Consider the following 18,141-nt stretch of genomic DNA (forward strand, 5'->3'; position numbering starts at 1 on the left):
ACAAACGCCGGCTCCCTCGGCGTATAGAGCGAGATAAGCGCGTAACCCCAGAGTCGGCCACAACTGGACCTAATCGTCAGGGGTCCCTTTACCTTTACCTTTATACCATTCAGTATTCCATCAACCAAAACTTATTTACGCTGTTGAATCTATCTTAATGCTGCCAGCGTTTTCAGCTGTACAGTTATTTCCCATATATTCAATAAACGTTTTCCAATCTTCTCTAAACGTATGTTCTTCTTGTTTTCTTATTCTATATGTTAAGTCTGCAAGCTGTGTATATTCTGTCAACTTAAGTTGCTACTCTTTGGTTGGGACCTCGCTCGTTTTCCATTTGAGGGCTAACAAAACACGGGCTGCAGTAGTGGCATACATAAATAACCTTTTTTGACACCTGGGAATTTCAGTCTGAATTATCCCCAACAGAAAGGACTCTGGTTTTGGGGATGGGGGGAGTACACCCCCCCCAATTCATTATGGATCATTTCCCAATACAGTGGTACCTTGGGTTACATACGCTTCAGGTTACATACACTTCGGGTTACAGACTCTGCTAACCCAGAAATAGTGCTTCAAGTTAAGAACTTTGCTTCAGGATGAGAACAGAAATCGCGTGGCGGCGGCAGGAGGTCCCATTAGCTAAAGTGGTGCTTCGGGTTAAGAACAGTTTCAGGTTAAGAACGGACCTCCGGAACGAAATAAGTACTTAACCCAAGGTACCACTGTACGCTTTTACAAGTCCACCACATATGAAAAAAAGTTCCCTCGACCTCTTTGCATCTCCAAAGGGGGAAAGAATGTTCAGCTATGGACAGAAACAGGTCTGTTTACTTCAGTGGGTCTACTCTGAGTAGAGTTCATTGATATACAACCCCTAGGACTGGAAAAAAAATAATGATATCCCACCCTTAAGAACATAAGCCCTGCTGGATCAGGCCAAAGGCCCATCTAGTCCAGCATCCTGTTCTCACAGTGGCTAACCAGACGTCCCAATGATAAGCTCAAAACAAGCAGGACCTGAGCACGAGAACCCTCTCGACTGCTATGGTTTCCAGCAACTGGTATTCAGAAGGTTTGCTGCCTCCAGCTGTGGTGGCAGAGCAGAGCCATCATGGCCAGAAGAACAGCTTTGTCTTCTGTCAATTTGTCTAGCCCTCTTTCAAAGCCATTCAAATTGGTGGCCATCCCTGCCTCCTGTGGCAATGAGTTCCATAGTTTAACTAAGAGGTCCTTCTTCCTTTTGTCTTGTCTGGAGTCTTCCAGTGTTCAGATTCCTTGGCTGCCACCCAGCTGGGCTGGTCTGGCGCAAACAAGGATATTCTTTTATTCCGGATGAATCAATCTGGATTAGAAACTAAAGTGGGGTTAGTTTAATCACCACACAGACAGAACTGAATACGTTTTTATTTGTTACGGTAGCTGCCTAACATTCAGGTGTTTGTCACTCCCATGGTGCAAGAGCTGACTGTGTAGAATATCCGCCGAAAAGCAAAACGGAAAATATACCTATTCCACAGGTAAATAAAAACAAAAACAAAACCCCACCGCCCAGTGAATTGTCAAAATTCAAGATGCATTTCAGGGGGTTGGACTAGGCGACGCTTGGGGTGCCTTCCAACTCTTTAATTCTCTGCTTCTCTGTTAACTCTGACATTTGGGCTGCATTAAAAAAAAAATCAATTTATTAATATATCACAGCCAGCCCTGCCAGCATAAGATTAAAAAAAGAGGTTACAGCCTACTGGAACCTCTCATTCAAGCATAGGCAAACTCGGCCCTCCAGATGTTTTGGGACTACAATTCCCATCATCCTTGACCACTGGTCCTGTTAGCTAGGTATCATGGGAGTTGTAGTCCCAAAACATCTGGAGGGCCGAGTTTGCCTATGCCTGCTCTAATTAATTGCACTCCTGCATTTGTTCCGAGAGGGCCGATTGTATATCTCAGGAGAGAGAGAGTATTGTAATCATGGGGACACCACAGAAAAGGCCCTGCCCCTTGTCGCTACCAGACTGACCTCCCTTCCTGTATGCCCAACATAGTAGGCAGAGCCAGGGGATGACAACGACAGGCAGAACCAGAGCCAATGGCTGTCAGAGCCAACTAATTCTGGTTCTGTCCTCATCTTCCTCCCCTGCTGAGTTCTACAAGGGGCTAGTCTGAGAATAAGGAGGAGGAAGCTGGGAGGTGGTAAGAAAGCAGGCAGGTGGGGGCAAGCTGAGCTTGGTGGGGCGGTGCCCCCTTTCCCCCACTGACACCCTCTTTGGACAGTCCCAGCAGGCTGGTAAAATAAAAAAATATTAACGGATTAATTAAAAAAATTACAGGCTAATATATTTAGTACACTTAGTTGCAAGGATGGTTTAAGAGAACACCCCTAAAATATTTTACTTATCTTTGGGTCTTTCAAATTCCCTATCTGGAACCAAACCTAATATTTCCGAAAGTAACACACAGTAAATTTGCTGCAATCTGTTTAAGCAATCGTCAAGCAAAACACGCCTTGCGAGAAATTCATAGGCAATCGTTGCTTTGAAGTGTTTTACTCCACAACCAAACATTAAGTCAAAAAAAGGTTAACTACTTCTCCTCAAATGCACACTCCGAAACTCCACATGGAATAACGTGGAATAACTGCTGTGCTTATTACATATAAAGCACCTGAAATAACCAGGTGCTGTACAAAATAAATTAATAAAATACAGACACGGGTTTTCAGGACCTGTGGTGTTAAGGTAACTTACAAATGCCGACTGAAATGGCAGTAAGAAACTTAAAAGTTGAATATAACCCCCCTGAGCTCACACTGGAAGCAGATAGGAAAACATGGGTCTATGTGCCTGCACAGCCATAGCCAATGCTAGTCCTTCTCAGAGTAGACCCATTAAAGTTAATAGTGATGGCAAAGAACATAAGAAGAGCCTTCTGGAACAGGATCCTGTTCTCACAGCGGAGGAAGAATGTAGCCATTTTGGCTGGTAGCCATCAAAGGCCTACTCCTCATTGGATTTCCTCTCTTTTAAAGTCACCACTGGCTCTTGTGGGAGAGAGTTCCACAGTCTATTACGCTGTGTACTTCTTTTTGGCTGTCTTGAATCTATTCCTGAGTTCTTTGGCTCCCATTGGTTTCAATGGGTCGACCCCAAGTGTAAACTACTGATGGTTTTTGAACTATTATTACTAAAGGGATCGTCGCTTAGTCCAACCTGATACAGGTAACTAAACATCCCTATTTCTAATGCCGCCAAGCTCACCTGTCCAATGTGGAAGGAATCCCTTGGGGCTGGTGGAAGGGGTTGTCCTCCAGACATGAATTTGTTTTAAAATAGGGGGAATACTAGATCTACCGAAGGGCAAGTCAGTAGAACGTTAACAATACACTGTTGTCACTTTAATGTAACTTAGGGCACTGCTGCCAACACAGATCTATAGGGTTGGAGTGAAGAATCATGTTGCTGGGACTCTAACTCCCATCAGCCCCAGCAAGCATGGCCAATGGGAGTTGTAGTCCAGCAATATCAGGAGTTCTCGAATATTGCTTTAAGGCTGTGTTTCTCAATTTTATTTTTTTAATAGCCACTTGTAGCTAAAGTAAAAGATTACACCACACTCCTTTCAAACCTGGCTCCCCTAATTTGTTCTTTTGAATTTTCAAATGGATTGGAATTTTGTGACTTTTGATTTTTCTTATTTATGTAGATTTACTTTTTTGTTGCTGTTGAAACAAACACACCCAAGATCTTCATATGCCCACCAGGTTGAGAAACATAGCTTTAAAGTATAAATAAAACAAAAAAGGGATGTTAAGTAGGTGGGGGGGGGGGAGGAAGAATGACCAGGGGTCAAATCCGGAGAGAAAGGGAGGGGAATCTTGAAGTCCATGACTTCTGGCTCAGAGGTTAAAGTTGCGAATTTTTCTTCTTCATCAGGTTAGTTTTGCACAAAGGTTGATTTGCTGTCGACTTGCTCCTCCTGGATGGGAATTCGGTAACTGCTTCTTCCGTCTGAAAGATGAGGAGGAGGGAATTGCAAAGGTGAAGGTGGAGAAGACAGGTAAGCATAAGTTTCAACATCTGGGTGATCCAAATTGGGATGCTTCAGGTTTTTTGGTCCCAAGCTCTTGCAGGAACTAGTTGACCAGTGTCAGAGCGCGAGACCAAAAACCGAACCCCTTTTGTTCTGGTGCACTGGCACAAGCCAGCTCACTCGTGCCAGAGCGCCAAACAAAAAAAAAACCAGGACATTCCAGGATCCAATCAGAAGCCAAGAATGACTTCTGTAATTCCGGGATGTCCAGCTTAAATCAGGGTATGGATAAGGTGTGAGGAACAACCTGTGCACAGAAAGCATATCCTGTTTCTAAAACTAGAGAAAGTCATCTTAGAACATGGACTTTCTGATCCAGATCAGAGCCAAAGAACAGGTGGTCATCTATAAATTGTTGGGTTCTGGTTTCCAAAAGCTCCAACCGGGCGACAGGAGTTATAGTCCCGCAGTTTCTGAAGGAAACCAGATTTGGGAAGCTTCGCCAAAGCCACATTCACTTTAAGTGCTGCGATACCACTTTAAACTGTCATGGCTGCCCCCAAAGAATTATGGGAGTTGTAATTTGGTTAAAGGTGCTGGTTGTTGTTAGGAGACCCGCTACTCCCCTCAAAGAGCTGAAATTCCCAGAGTTCCCTGGGAGGATAGGGGTTGATGGTTAAACTACTCCTGGAATTGCAGCTCTCCGTAGGAGTTTTGAAGGCTAGCTGTGTTTCAGTTTGCATATTGTTTCAGAAAGCTCATAGCCAGTGTGGTTTAGTTGTTAAACCACTCAGCCCCACAGCTCATTGGGTGTGACTTTGGGCCAGTCACTGCCTCTCAGTCTACCCTACCTCACAGGGTTGTTGTGTGTGGTGGGGTTAAATGGAAGCAGAAGAGAGAACTATGCATTTCCACCTTGAGCTCCTTGGAGACAAAGGTGGGATATAAATGTGAAATTAAAAATTTAAGACTATGTATATAATAAATGTTCATAACTGCATATATAAACCACATGTCTGAAACCCCACAGAAAAAGTCCTGAAACCATTTTGTCTCTCCCAAATTGACCTCAAATATTTCTCTGCAAGGTTGAAGGAAAATGGAAAAGCTTCCCCATTGTCTTTTCATTCACAAATCCTGTCTTATGGGTATGTCTGTGTATGAATAGGGTGAGCCTGTGACCTGGCTCAGGAACTATTTGTCATTACAAAAGACTGGCCAGGCTCCCCAGGGTATCCAATCAAGTGACCATTAACAGGTAACCTGCCAGACAGGAGATAAACAACACACTCAGATTTCTGTTGTAGACTGCCCTTTCTGTGATGTAGGTATGATGTATCTGGGGGGTGGTCTTGGACTCCAGGGTAGGCAATTTAAAATGTCTATATAAGGGCCTTGTTTCAGGGTCCTCCTCCTTTCCTGCGTGTGAGGGGAGCACCCTGTTGCAACAGTTCAATAAAGATCAGGCTTACTAGCTGCTTTGCTTCTCAATATTCTCTGGTTATTTTCTCCGACCGATGGAGAACCTACAAAGGACTCTATAAGGGCTCTTGTGTTCCACATAAGGGAATAAGGGCAGATTTTTGTTTATTACAAATGCAATACATAAACAAACAAACTAACTAACTAACAAACAAATAAATACTGCTGTTTGATTTTTGTGTCATTCATTCTCGCTCTGGACATACCTTCCTGAAGCATTCTTGACAGCGCCTCAGTCCTTGCCTTGACCTCCACCTTTTTCTTCTTGGATTTTCCCCAAATTAGAAAATAGGCCACCCCTCCCACTGCAAGAAGCAGCACTACAGTGATGGAGATGATCAGTACCAACACTAAAAGACAGAGGAGAGAGGTCAAACATTAAAGCTGTCCAGGGGGAGATTATAATGGCTCATTGAGTCAGCTAGGAGTTAACTCTCCAAATGCCACCTCGGAGTGGCTCAGAGATGTTCCGAATTTTCCATTAAAAAAGGTGTGGATGATTAGAAAAGGGGAAATAGATTCCAAATTCAGTTTGGAATCATGACTTAAGTCTTGTTGCGGGGGGTTGGCCTAGATGTCCCTTTGTGCCCCTTCCAACTCTTCCAACTCTTACCATTCTATGGTTTCAATGGGCGCAAAGTGACCCTAAGTACAACCTTATGCTTATCGACTCAGCAGCAAGCCCCATTTAGTTCAATGGGGATTACTTCCTGGTAATCATGCATAGGATTGCTGGTAATCATGTGTCACAGCCACCCAGGTGGGTCCCAGCTCACGAGAGACCTTACTCCGTTATAGTTTACTTACAGGAAAAGTTTATTGAAGATAATTGCTTCTTTCACAGTTCAGCATTGTGGCTGTACGTCTGTCACGTTAGACCGCCGTAGTCCCCCTCTGACTCCTCCCCTCCTCCACACCAACTTAATAGCCTGGCTCTAGACCACCTCTTCCTCTCCTTTCTTTTCCGCAGGGTCTTTCTGCCCCCCTGGGTTCTCTCTTTCCGGGATTCGCCTGAGGCTGAATCCTCTGCCGCCTCCTGCCCCCTCCTTCTGGCTTTGGGGCCGGGCTCCTCCTCTGAGCTTTCCCCACTTCCGCGCGCCTCTATGTTTGAACTTGGCGCGCGTACGTTGCTTTTGACCTTTCCTTCGTCCTCTATACTGCCCCCTGTTCCACTCTCTCCCCTTTCCGGCTGAACACCTTGCTCCAACCCCCTCTCTCTGTTTTCTCCTGTTCCTCCTCCCTCCGAGAGGCTGACAACTCCACCCCCTTTACTCCGTTCCGGCTGAGACCCCTCTGACAGCGTCTGTGCTTCACTGGGCTTTCTCCCCTCCTTTCCTGACTTTTCACAGCTTCTCTCTTCTCCTGCTTTTCGCCTGATCATGCTAGCTCCCTTTTGGGAATCCTCTGACTCACTGCTTAGGCTCATAGATTCCCTTCGAATTCCGTCATCTTCTTCCTCGTCTCTCTCTCCCTCCTCCCACTCGCTTTCCGTCTCCTCTGCCATCTCCTCACTTCTCCCAGAAACCCTGACATCCATCCCCCCCTCGAAGCCCCCCCTTCCCCCCTCCCGGTCGCTGGGTGCAGGTTGAGGGAAATGTGGTTCTTCCTGGGTCGGTTCAGGATACCGGGTGTCCACGTCAATCTTCTCCTCTGGCAGCTCCGTATACGTGTGTTCGAACTCGGGTTCCCCCCCTGAAGGCATCACAGTCTCTTCCTCCCTCACTGCTTCTCCTCCTTGATCGGTTTGGATGCAATTCTGGGCGCAATACGATGAACAAAAGGTGATCTGCCTCTGGTACCAAGCAACCGCGGGACTGTGCCTGTCCAGCCAACTCATGCCCAACACGATGGGCGTGTCCGATAAGTGGGTGACATTGAAACTAATAAGCTCTCGATGGTCTCCAATTTGCATCATCATGGGAGGGGTTTGCTGCACCACTTGCCCCCCCAGCAACTTCCTGCCGTCTACCGTGACCACGTTCAGAGGCGTCGTTGCAGGCAGGAGCGCTATGTTATGCTGCTTGACGAACTGTAATCCCACGAAATCGGCGTTGCTTCCCGAATCGATGGTTGTTGGAACCTCGAGAAGTCGCCCATCAGGCAGCTGGAGTGTTGCTGTGAGTAAAACTGCTGGTTTGGGAGGTAAAGGGTCCATACGCTGCAAGGATGCTGGGGACTTCTCTACAGATCCGCCTGGCTGAGCCCCAGTAGCTCTGCTTCCAGCCAGGCACTGCAGTTTCCCTGAAGCTGCTCCTCTGATTGCACCTCTGCTGTCACAGTTGCTAGTGCTGCAGTGTGCTTCTGGAGCCTCTGGGGGCACTCTTTCGCCATATGGTGTGCACTGTCGCAGATGTAACACTTCCTGGTCCCTCTAGGAGGCTTCGCTTTGGCTGCAGCAGGGATGGGGCTCTGGGATGGCTTTTGAGCCCTAGCACCACCAATCTCCATTGGCTCCTCGCCTTCCTTCCCCATTGGTGAGGGGTGCGCACGGCTGAAATCCCTGTGCACAAAAGGGAGAGCTTTTGCTTGCGCGTGCGCTTGGGGCCCCCCCTCCTCGTGCCACGGACGTCCCTCATGTCGAATTCCTATAGCCAAAGCCCGTTGCACCACGTCTTCCAGGGTCTGGGGTCTGTCCCCCCTTGCGATCTCATCCTTGACGGAGGGGCTCAATCCCTCCCAAAAAAGATCCCTGACCGGTAGACTGTCCTTCGGCCAATCTAAGGCGGTGAGCAATGCAAAAAATTTAGAATGATATTGGCGTACAGTGGCTCTCCCCTGCCTCAGCCCGTGCATCTGCCGGCGCGCAATGTCCTTATCCACAGAGGATTGAAAACAAGCATCCATTGCCTTGATAAACGCATCTGCATTGCGACGGGCTGGTCCATCTTCGCGCCACAGATTGCGTAGCCAAGCCCTGGCCTCCCCATGCAGGTGCGAAACAATAAATCCCACTCTCTCCTCCTCATCTCTAAAATCATGACGGAGTAAATGCAGTGCATACACGACATCTGCCCTGAAGTTGGGATAGTCTTGCAAGTTGCCATTAAAATGCGAAACTAGGGCACCCCCCCTCCTTCCAAGCGCAATGCCCTCCGCTCTGGAGCCCGGGGTCCCCGCCTTGTCCGCATTTTCCCACCTTGCTTGCAAATCCTGGCACGCTTTCTCCAAGTCAGCATTCTTCTTCTGCGAAGCAATGACTGCCGTTGTGAGAGTGGTAATCTGATCCCGGAGTGCAGCCAGCTGTTCCTCAGCACTCATGGCTGCCCCGTTCGTGAGCTTCGCAAAAAAAAAATTTTTGCTTTCTGAGAGGGGGACTTTCTGTCACAGCCACCCAGGTGGGTCCCAGCTCACGAGAGACCTTACTCCGTTATAGTTTACTTACAGGAAAAGTTTATTGAAGATAATTGCTTCTTTCACAGTTCAGCATTGTGGCTGTACGTCTGTCACGTTAGACCGCCGTAGTCCCCCTCTGACTCCTCCCCTCCTCCACACCAACTTAATAGCCTGGCTCTAGACCACCTCTTCCTCTCCTTTCTTTTCCGCAGGGTCTTTCTGCCCCCCTGGGTTCTCTCTTTCCGGGATTCGCCTGAGGCTGAATCCTCTGCCGCCTCCTGCCCCCTCCTTCTGGCTTTGGGGCCGGGCTCCTCCTCTGAGCTTTCCCCACTTCCGCGCGCCTCTATGTTTGAACTTGGCGCGCGTACGTTGCTTTTGACCTTTCCTTCGTCCTCTATACTGCCCCCTGTTCCACTCTCTCCCCTTTCCGGCTGAACACCTTGCTCCAACCCCCTCTCTCTGTTTTCTCCTGTTCCTCCTCCCTCCGAGAGGCTGACAACTCCACCCCCTTTACTCCGTTCCGGCTGAGACCCCTCTGACAGCGTCTGTGCTTCACTGGGCTTTCTCCCCTCCTTTCCTGACTTTTCACAGCTTCTCTCTTCTCCTGCTTTTCGCCTGATCATGCTAGCTCCCTTTTGGGAATCCTCTGACTCACTGCTTAGGCTCATAGATTCCCTTCGAATTCCGTCATCTTCTTCCTCGTCTCTCTCTCCCTCCTCCCACTCGCTTTCCGTCTCCTCTGCCATCTCCTCACTTCTCCCAGAAACCCTGACATCATGGATAAGTAAAGGTAAAGGGACCCCTGACCATTAGGTCCAGTCGTGGCCAACTCTGGGGTTGTGGCGCTCATCTCACTCTATAGGCCGAGGGAGCCGGCGTTTGTCTGCAGACAGCTTCCGGGTCATGTGGCTAGCATGATTAAGCTGCTTCTGGCGAACCAGAGCAGCACACGGAAACACCGTTTACCTTCCCGCTGGAGCAGTACCTATTTATCTACTTGCACTTTGACGTGCTTTCAAACTGCTAGGTTGGCAGGAGCAGGGACCGATCAACGGGAGCTCACCCCATGGCGGGGATTCGAACCGCCGACCTTCTGATCGGCAAGTCCTAGGCTCTGTGGTTTAACCCACAGCGCCACCCGTGTCCTGTTTAATCATGGATACTGAGACACATTAATATGAATGACCCTAAATTATATCCATTAACTTCAGTGGGTCTGATAACTTCAGGGCAGGTGCTCAATGCCGCTCATGGCTAACTAAGGTTCATTAATTTCAATGGGTCTACTCTGAGTAGGGTAGCATTGGCTATAACCCATAGTCTGGGCCCAACCCTACATGTTTTGGAACTGCTGCATCTATTAAGTCATTTTGGGGTAAGTTTTTAAAAATGTATATTTTGCAGAATACAGTGTGTAGATTATCTGCTTTAAGACGGGATTGAGAAAGAATGAAGTACAGGCCAGAGTGAGCCCATGAAAAAATAGAAGCAGGGGGGTGCCAACATTTTTTGGTTGGGGGGTACATTTGGACTTTTGAGCAGCTCCTCTGGTCACTTCTCCCTTCACCCAAGAGACAGAAAGTGGGCAAACACACACAAATCCTTTGGAAAAATGAATTGGGTGATTGGTGGAGCCAGCAGGGCTAACCTGAGCCTTGAAAGCACATAGAGCTGAAAAAGGAAGTGGGGAAGAGTGTCGCATTTCCAACTTCCTCCTTCAGCTCTGCATCATTTTCAAGGGGGTGGGGCTCAGAGTCTTTGTGAGCACCAGGAAAAGACCTTAAGGGCACCATTGCACTTACAGGCACCATGTTGGTGACCCCCCAATTGAAAGCAACGGAACAAGAGAAATTAGCAGAGGAATTGACATTTCTCCCCCTTACTCCGGCTCTCGGGTCCTAACGCTCCGGATACTCCTGGATCCATCACTTTCACACGAGTGGACGAAACAGTGCGAGTAAATGTGGGGTCCGTTGTCGACACACCACGCCCCCGTTCTGAACTAGGCTGATGTGTGACAGTCGTCACTCTTGGATCCACAGAGGAAAGTTGCGAGCAAAAAAGAAGAAGAACATTTCAATATTTTTAGGATAATTCAGGCCCCATCTGTATTGGCATTCTGCCGGTTTTCAAAGACACGCCCATTTGCACAGGTGTTCCCTTGATCTCATGACCCCAAGTCTCCAGTTTAATTTTCTATATTTTGTTTTAATGGGATTGTTCAATTACGTTTTTAAATGCTTATATTTTAATGCCTTCATTGGATTGTCTTGGTACCCGACCTAAGGAGCTAAGCCTTACTACTTTTAACACCTGAGGATGTGTATGTTTAAGACTACAGCAATTGAAACAATTACAACAAGTAAAACATGATATTAGTATTAAACACAATATTAGAACAGTTTTAAACAACTTACAATTATAAAAATGACTACAAAATTATTATTGTTATTATTTATATATGTTTAAATTATGGAGGTTTATGTATTAAAATTTGTGCAATGAGCTTTTATACATGTGAAACCTATTTTGCCATTAACAAGTATATGTTTTTTATAAAATAAAATGGTTATAACATTGAGCCAGTCACTGTCTCTCAGCCTAACCTACCTCACCAGGTTGTTGTGAGGGTGAAATGGGGAGAGGAGAATTCCTTATAAGAAAATGTACATAAATGTAATAAATAACCATAAATCTAAGTATCTAGCTATCTGTTTATCATCTATCTATCCCAATTCTGCTGACCCTACCAACATCAGCTGCCCTTAAACATTATCTTTTGCTGAACAATACTTACTCTGGCCAAGACTGACATTTCACATCCCCTCTTTTGAGAAACTGCCCACTGGGACAGGGTTTACAGACTGAAATGATAAGAAACAAAACAGTTTTTAAAAAGCAAACTAACGGCTTGTCCACACTTAATTTTGCCCTGCACTTTGCAGACACAGGGCCACACTTTAAAGCTCCAGAGCTTTCACTGCAAAAACCTGCTCTTTAAAGCTGAATCACAACAAACAAGCAATTCAGGTTTTCCATGGATTAACGTTTCTTCCCATTCAGCTGTAAAGTGCAGGTTTTTGTGGGGAAAACTGCACAAGCAAGCAAACAAACAAACAAACAAACAAACAAACAAACAAACAAACAAGTGCTTGGCTCATGCTTGCAAAGTGCAAAGGAAAGGTAAATTTGGATAGTCCTGTTAATTATAATTGTTTAATAACTGACACTGAAATTAGAATGCCCAAATGTGTATTGGTGAAAAGGTTTAACGTGGGGATTATCCCCCATTATGAAAGCCCAGAAGAGCACTCTGAGCTCTTGCTGAGTTGATTATTAACTAACTAATTGGTGTTCTTTGGTAGCTAACGTGTGAGTGTTGTAACCTTAGATCATGCGATGAAGGTATTGGGTTGCAAATCTCCATTTTGTGGGGAGTTGCCTTCGTGTCCTTTGTCTCAAGGCTCTGTGAAGTAAGAACATGTAAAAGACCCTCTCTGACTGAGAGAGAGAAAACAGCTCCAGGCTAGAAATGGACGCTGTGGGAAGAGACAGACCTCTGCTTCTAGGTCTGTTGAAATTATTTCATATTTTGTAAGATGCTGAGCATGTCACAAGACATTTTTTATGTACATTTGATGTTTTAATTCTGTTGCAAAGAAAGTTCTCCCAGTAAAACTTTATGGGTCTGGAGAATAATTTCTCCTGAAAGGAGTCAGTTCTTATGCATCCAGTTGCTTCAAACTGTGTGGTATTAATATCTGCAATAAATCCCTAAGAAATAAGGCAATACTGGAGCAGGCTGGATTCGTGCTGGGCATGACACTTCCTACTTTGGCTAGGAACAGTCAAGAAGTGGCTTCCACTAGCAATATATTTAGACAGGCCACTACCGGTCTTGGACTTCAGAAAACTCAGTACTCACTCTTTTCGCCAAAATTTCCACTGGCTTGAAAATGGCCTGGGAGACAGGTGCAGACTGTGTTGGAGGTTGTTTTACATGACTCCTTCTCCCGGAGTCCCTTCTCTGCAGAAGAAAAAAGAAAAAAATGAAGATGGAACGAGATGTGCTAGCTGAAAAGAAGGAGGCTCCCCACTCCTGTAGGCGATAAACCATTGGCCTGATCTGGCAGAAAGCAGATTGGGGGGGGGGGAATGCCATAGATCAGTGGTAGCAGAAAAGAGGTCCCAGGGATCAGGATTTGGCTGAGAGCCTATGCTGAGAGCAGACAGAGCATAAGGCACTTGCAGAGAAGGTCCCATTAGGAGTCTGGAGGGCTCATTCCGAATCTCCATTCCGGTCCCGGAAGATATAGTGGGAATTATAGTATATGCTGGGATAGATAGACTACATGTGATGAGAGGTGCACACGAGTATGTGAGAGGATATTGTTCGGAAAACCTCCTTACTCAGAGTGTCTTAAGGACGTGTCAAGAATGTTTGTGTAGGAAGGACTCAGCTTTGAGATGGTCTGACAGAAAGTAGGCACCATTTTCTTCCTGCCGAATCAGGCGTCCAGCTCTGATAATGCAGGCATGCTTTGCCTCTGAGAACTTAACCTAATTTCTATGCACGTGTAAAGCTAAGGTCCGGGAATGCCCTATAAAAGCCTGTGTAATTTACAGGCCTTTTGTGTGTGTGTGGGGGGTTCCCCGGTGTATAGGGACACAGGTGGCACTGTGGGTTAAACTACAGAGCCTAGGACTTGCCGATCAGAAGGTCGGCGGTTCGAATCCCCGCAATGGGGTGAGCTCCCGTTGCTTGGTCCCAGCTCCTGCCAACCTAGCAGTTCAAAAGCGTGTGAAAGTGCAAGTAGATAAATAGGTACCACTCCGGCGGGAAGGTAAACGGCATTTCTGTGCGCTGCTCTGGTTCGCCAGAAGCAGCTTAGTCATGCTGGCCACGTGACCTGGAAGCTGTACGCAGGCTCCCTCGGCCAATAAAGCGAGATGAGCGCCGCAACCCCAGAGTCGGCCACGACTGGACCTAATGGTCAGGGGTCCCCTTTACCCCTTTACCTCTCTGGTGTCTGCTGTTATTATGTCCAAGTAAAGCTGCCTCAAACATCATAATAGTATGTTTGTTGAAGATATCCACCACCCTTTGAAAGTAAACCACCAGTCTAAATAATAATGTGCTGTATTCCACCCCTCTGAGCAGGGCGATATCCCAAGGTTCGTGTTTCCCTTTGGAATGAGGCACAGCGGAGACTGCGGTGTCTTTATGATCTATGGTTTATTTACAAGCTGAGCCTGCAGTGGAAGGGTTCACAGCATTAACACCCCAAAGGGGTCTTGTTTCTTCCAAAGCCGCAGCCTTGGATTCAAACAGAAATCAGACATTGCTCTCAGACATTGCTCTGACTCTCTCTGCAGTTTGCTGCTTTATTTCTAAGTCATGCCACTGCCCCTTTCAACTCCCAACTCTGCCCTTGAGGGAGGGATTTGCCATCTCACACCAAGCTTCACCAGGAGGCTAGCCTGGCTATTCCAAGAATTAGAGACCTTGATTAAATTCTAATGCTTGCTGGGATTAGTGGGGTCTAGCACCTACACTGAGATCCAGCACTGAGGGCCTTCTGGCGGTTCCCTCACTGCGAGAAGTAAGGTTACAGGGAACCAGGCAGAGGGCCTTCTTGGTAGTGGTGCCCACCCTGTGGAACGCCCTCCCTTCAGATGTGAAGGAAATAAGTAGCTATCCTATCTTTAAAAGACATCTGGAGGCAGCCCTGTTTAGGGAAGTTTTTAATATTTAACGCTGTATTGTTTTTAATACTTGATTGAGAGCCGCCCAGAGTGGCTGGGGAAACTTTTATTATTATTATTATTATTATTATTATTATTATTATTATTATTATTATTATCTTAGCACCCCAAACTCATACATTAATAATCATAATCATAACAATCATAATCTGAAGTTCAGTCTGGCTTGGTGTCTGCCGTACTGTCTCTTCTGGGGCAACAGATCTGTCAATTTCATTTCCTCCCATTCCCAGTCATGCTTATTTCCCCACGTATTCTGAGGCACATTTGTGTCTGTGTGTGTGTGTGGTTGTGAACAGGACCTCACCTTTGGAGCAGGTTGTGCAACGCTTGCACCTCGATTCAGTGTAGCCCTCATTGTAGTAGCCATTGTCGCATGGCTCACAGGTTGAGTCGGTAGACACCGTGCAACGTTTTGCCAACTCTTTTCCTAAACAGAAAAAAGGGGTGCTGAGAAAAAGGGGCAAAGGGCAGGGACACACAATGGTGAAACAATCTCCAAACGTTTCAAATGTAGCTGGATATTTAGGATTCTTGTATTTTCACCCAAACAGTCTGGAACAACGTGGAATCACAAAAAGTGGGCCTGAAAAATATACTATACACCTCAAAAGCCAGGGTGAAGAGGTGTGTCTTCAGCATTCAGTGGAAGCTGTGTGGTGAAGACACCAGGTGCACCTCCATGAGGAGGGAGTTTCACAACTTAGGGGCCACCACAGAGAAGGCCCTGTCCTGGGCTGCTACCCTCACTGAACCTCTAAGGATGGAGGAACTACCAAGAGGGTCCCCCTCAGACCAACTCAGAAACCCAGAGGGTCTGCAGGGAAGGAAATGGTCTTTCAGTTATTCGGGGCCTGGGCCACGGAGGGCTTTAAACACCAATGTGAGCACCTTGAATTGGGCCCAGAAATGAAATGGCACTAAAGCTGTTTTAAAACAGGGGTTATCTAAACAGAAAGCTAACCAGAAATCTGGCTGCTGAATTTTGGACCAAAGTTTCTCAGTCTTCTTCCACTGCAGCCCCACAAAGAGTGCATTGCAATAAATAAATGAGTAACAAAATCCCCTTCCATTATAGGGTCATCCCTCCCATTCCCTGCAATCCAGATCATCACTATTTTTGGATTTAAGCACATGCGGGCAAATCAAGGTTGCATAGTTGGCGCTCTTATGCACCAAACTTTTTTTCTGCAATCCCCCCCCCCCACTCCGATAAAAGGTTCAGAGGTTTTGCCATGAGGAAACTGATGGGGAAACACATGGAAGGCATGGGATGAAGATCTGCTTGACATAATATCTAACTACCCCACAAACAACTCGGAAGGAATTGCTCAGTAAATACCTGGCATTGTCTAATCCAGGGCTTCCCCAGCTCTCACCGCTGGCTACAGGTGAGAAAAATGGAAAAATGGCTACAGGTCTTGCTGGACCAATCCCTGCTTTCCCTTCTCCTTCTGCACCAATTGCAGTGCACTGTGCTAGATGCTGTATCGTTTCTCATTATATTTTTGCTGCATCAAATACATCTCTCAGATGTTGAATCTGATTGTATTGCAACTTGAATTCCAATAGACTTCAGACCGTAATGCAAGAAGAGAAATGAAAGAAGCAATAACAGCACAGTTAAAAAATCAATGGGGATACAGTGGTACCTCAGGTTAAGTACTGAATTCGTTCCGGAGGTCCATTCTTAACCTGAAACTGTTCTTAACCTGAAGCACCACTTTAGCTAATGGGGCCTCTTGCTGCCGCCGCGCCGCCAGAGCACGATTTCTGTTCTCATCCTGAAGCAAAGTTCTTAACCTGAAGCACTATTTCTGGGTTAGCAGAGTCTGTAACCTGAAGCATATGTAACCTGAGGTACCACTGTATTTTACGTGACGGGTGTGTCACCTCCTCCTTCAACCGCAAACCCACAGATGCAGTGCGAATCCCCTGAGTGAGGCATGGGTGGCCAGAGGACCAAATTTGGGAACCTCCAGTCTAATCTCCCCACAAACAAATCAGGATGGATGCTCAATAAACAAGTCTGAAAGCAAACTTCTCTCTCTCTCTCTCTCTCTCTCTCTCTCTCTCTCTCTAACACACACACACACACTCTCTCTCTCTCTCTCTCTCTCTTTGCCATTTAACCTCAACTGGAGAATCTGTGGTCCTCCAGGTGTTGCCTTGAACCCAGCTGTCTGGGGGCTGAGGAACGTTGCAGCCCAACATCTGGGGAGTCACAGATTACTTGCCCCTGTAGTGTTTCGAAGTCCTTTTTGCTAACTAACATTCTAGTCCGTATGGCTCCCCCAAATGCCATACATCCCTGGATGATGCTGGACCGCCCAACCCATCTTCTCCATCTATTGGGCCAAACTGGTTGGGGGATGATGCGAGAGAGTTGAGGTCCAACAGCATCCACCTGACTTGGGCAACCACCTGACACCCGACCTTCAGCGTTAAGTTACCTGCTGGACATTTTCTGCAGCACTTCGAGTTCCAAAGCGGGTATTCGTTCTCGGCACACTTTAAGCCCCCCACGGTTTGCATGGGCAAAATGAAGATCAAGAGCAGAGCGAGTCCCAGGCTGTAGTTCATGGCCAGCTTCAGCGTGGCTGGGCCAGTTGCTGTCTTCATCGAAGCAGAGCAGGAAGAGAAAAGCATGCAGACTCTGGAGGCTGACTGGCAAATTTCAGCCTTGAGCCAGAGGGAAGTTCCCAGCAGAAGACCTTTGTTGCTGGGTTTTTCTTTCTAAATGGAGACCAAAATCCATTTCCTCTTTCTGAGTCAGCTCACACTCGTTCCGTTTATATGAGTAAATTGTAGCAATCAGCATTTCTTCTCTCTTACCAGCTTAAATTGCTGTAGTTTGTTTCCAACCAGCGGTGCCTGGTGTGCATTGCGTCTGGTCGGGAGCCCAACAGTAGGGGGAGCCAGAGCCAAGGGCATGCGAAAAGGATCTAGTGGTCTTAAGGTAAAGGGAAAGGTACCCCTGACCATTAGGTCCAGTCGTGGCCGACTCTGGGGTTGCGGTGCTCATCTTGCTTTATTGGCCAAGGGAGCTGGCGTACAGCTTCTGGGTCATGTGGCCAGCATGACTAAGCCGCTTCTGGCGAACCAGAGCAGCGCACGGAAATGCCGTTTACCTTCCCGCTGGAAGGGTACCTATTTATCTACTTGCACTTTGACATGCTTTCGAACTGCTAGGTTGGCAGGAGCAGGGACCGAGCAATGGGAGCTCACCCCGTTGCAGGGATTCAAACCGCTGACCTTCTGATCGGCAACTCCTAGGCTCTGTGGTTTAACCCACAGTGCCACCCGCGTCCCATCTAGTGGTCTTAGTAGACCACAAACTTCACATGAGTCACCAGTGTGATGCAGGGGGGGGCGGCGGGGAAGCTAGCTCAGTTCTCGGCTGCATCAACAGATGTATAGTGTCCAGACAAAGGGAAATAATAGCATCGCTATGTTCTGCCTTGGTCAGACCCCCACTTGGAGTACTGTGTTCAGTTCTGGCACCACAATTTAAGAAGGATATTGACAAGCTGG

The 18,141-nt window shown here is 47.0% G+C and overlaps 1 protein-coding gene across 1 annotated transcript; it reads right to left on the reverse strand.

Moving 5' to 3' along the window:
* Positions 1-1,726: 1,726 nt before the first annotated feature.
* On the reverse strand, positions 1,727-17,327 carry TNFRSF4 (TNF receptor superfamily member 4). The gene is made up of 7 exons (XM_081871330.1): positions 17,061-17,327; positions 14,915-15,037; positions 12,767-12,868; positions 11,639-11,705; positions 10,725-10,870; positions 5,715-5,858; positions 1,727-4,004 (listed from the first exon to the last, which is right to left on the reverse strand). Exons 1-7 carry the CDS (start codon positions 17,254-17,256, stop codon positions 3,931-3,933), a joined length of 852 nt encoding a protein of 283 aa, XP_081727456.1. The 5' UTR covers positions 17,257-17,327; the 3' UTR covers positions 1,727-3,930.
* Positions 17,328-18,141: the final 814 nt, after the last annotated feature.

Source organism: Podarcis erhardii (assembly GCF_964252035.2).
Source record: "Podarcis erhardii genome assembly, chromosome: 7".
Classification (NCBI taxonomy): domain Eukaryota; kingdom Metazoa; phylum Chordata; class Lepidosauria; order Squamata; family Lacertidae; genus Podarcis; species Podarcis erhardii.

Coding starts and splice junctions, on each gene's coding strand:
- TNFRSF4 (XM_081871330.1), bottom strand. CDS start 17,256: ATGCTTTTCTCTTCCTGCTCTGCTTCGATGAAGACAGCAACTGGCCCA. Junction 15,038..17,060: donor CTGCAGAAAATGTCCAGCAG/GTAACTTAACGC, acceptor TTTTCTGTTTAG/GAAAAGAGTTGGCAAAACGT. Junction 5,859..10,724: donor GTTAGGACCCGAGAGCCGGA/GTAAGGGGGAGA, acceptor TCTGTCTTTTAG/TGTTGGTACTGATCATCTCC.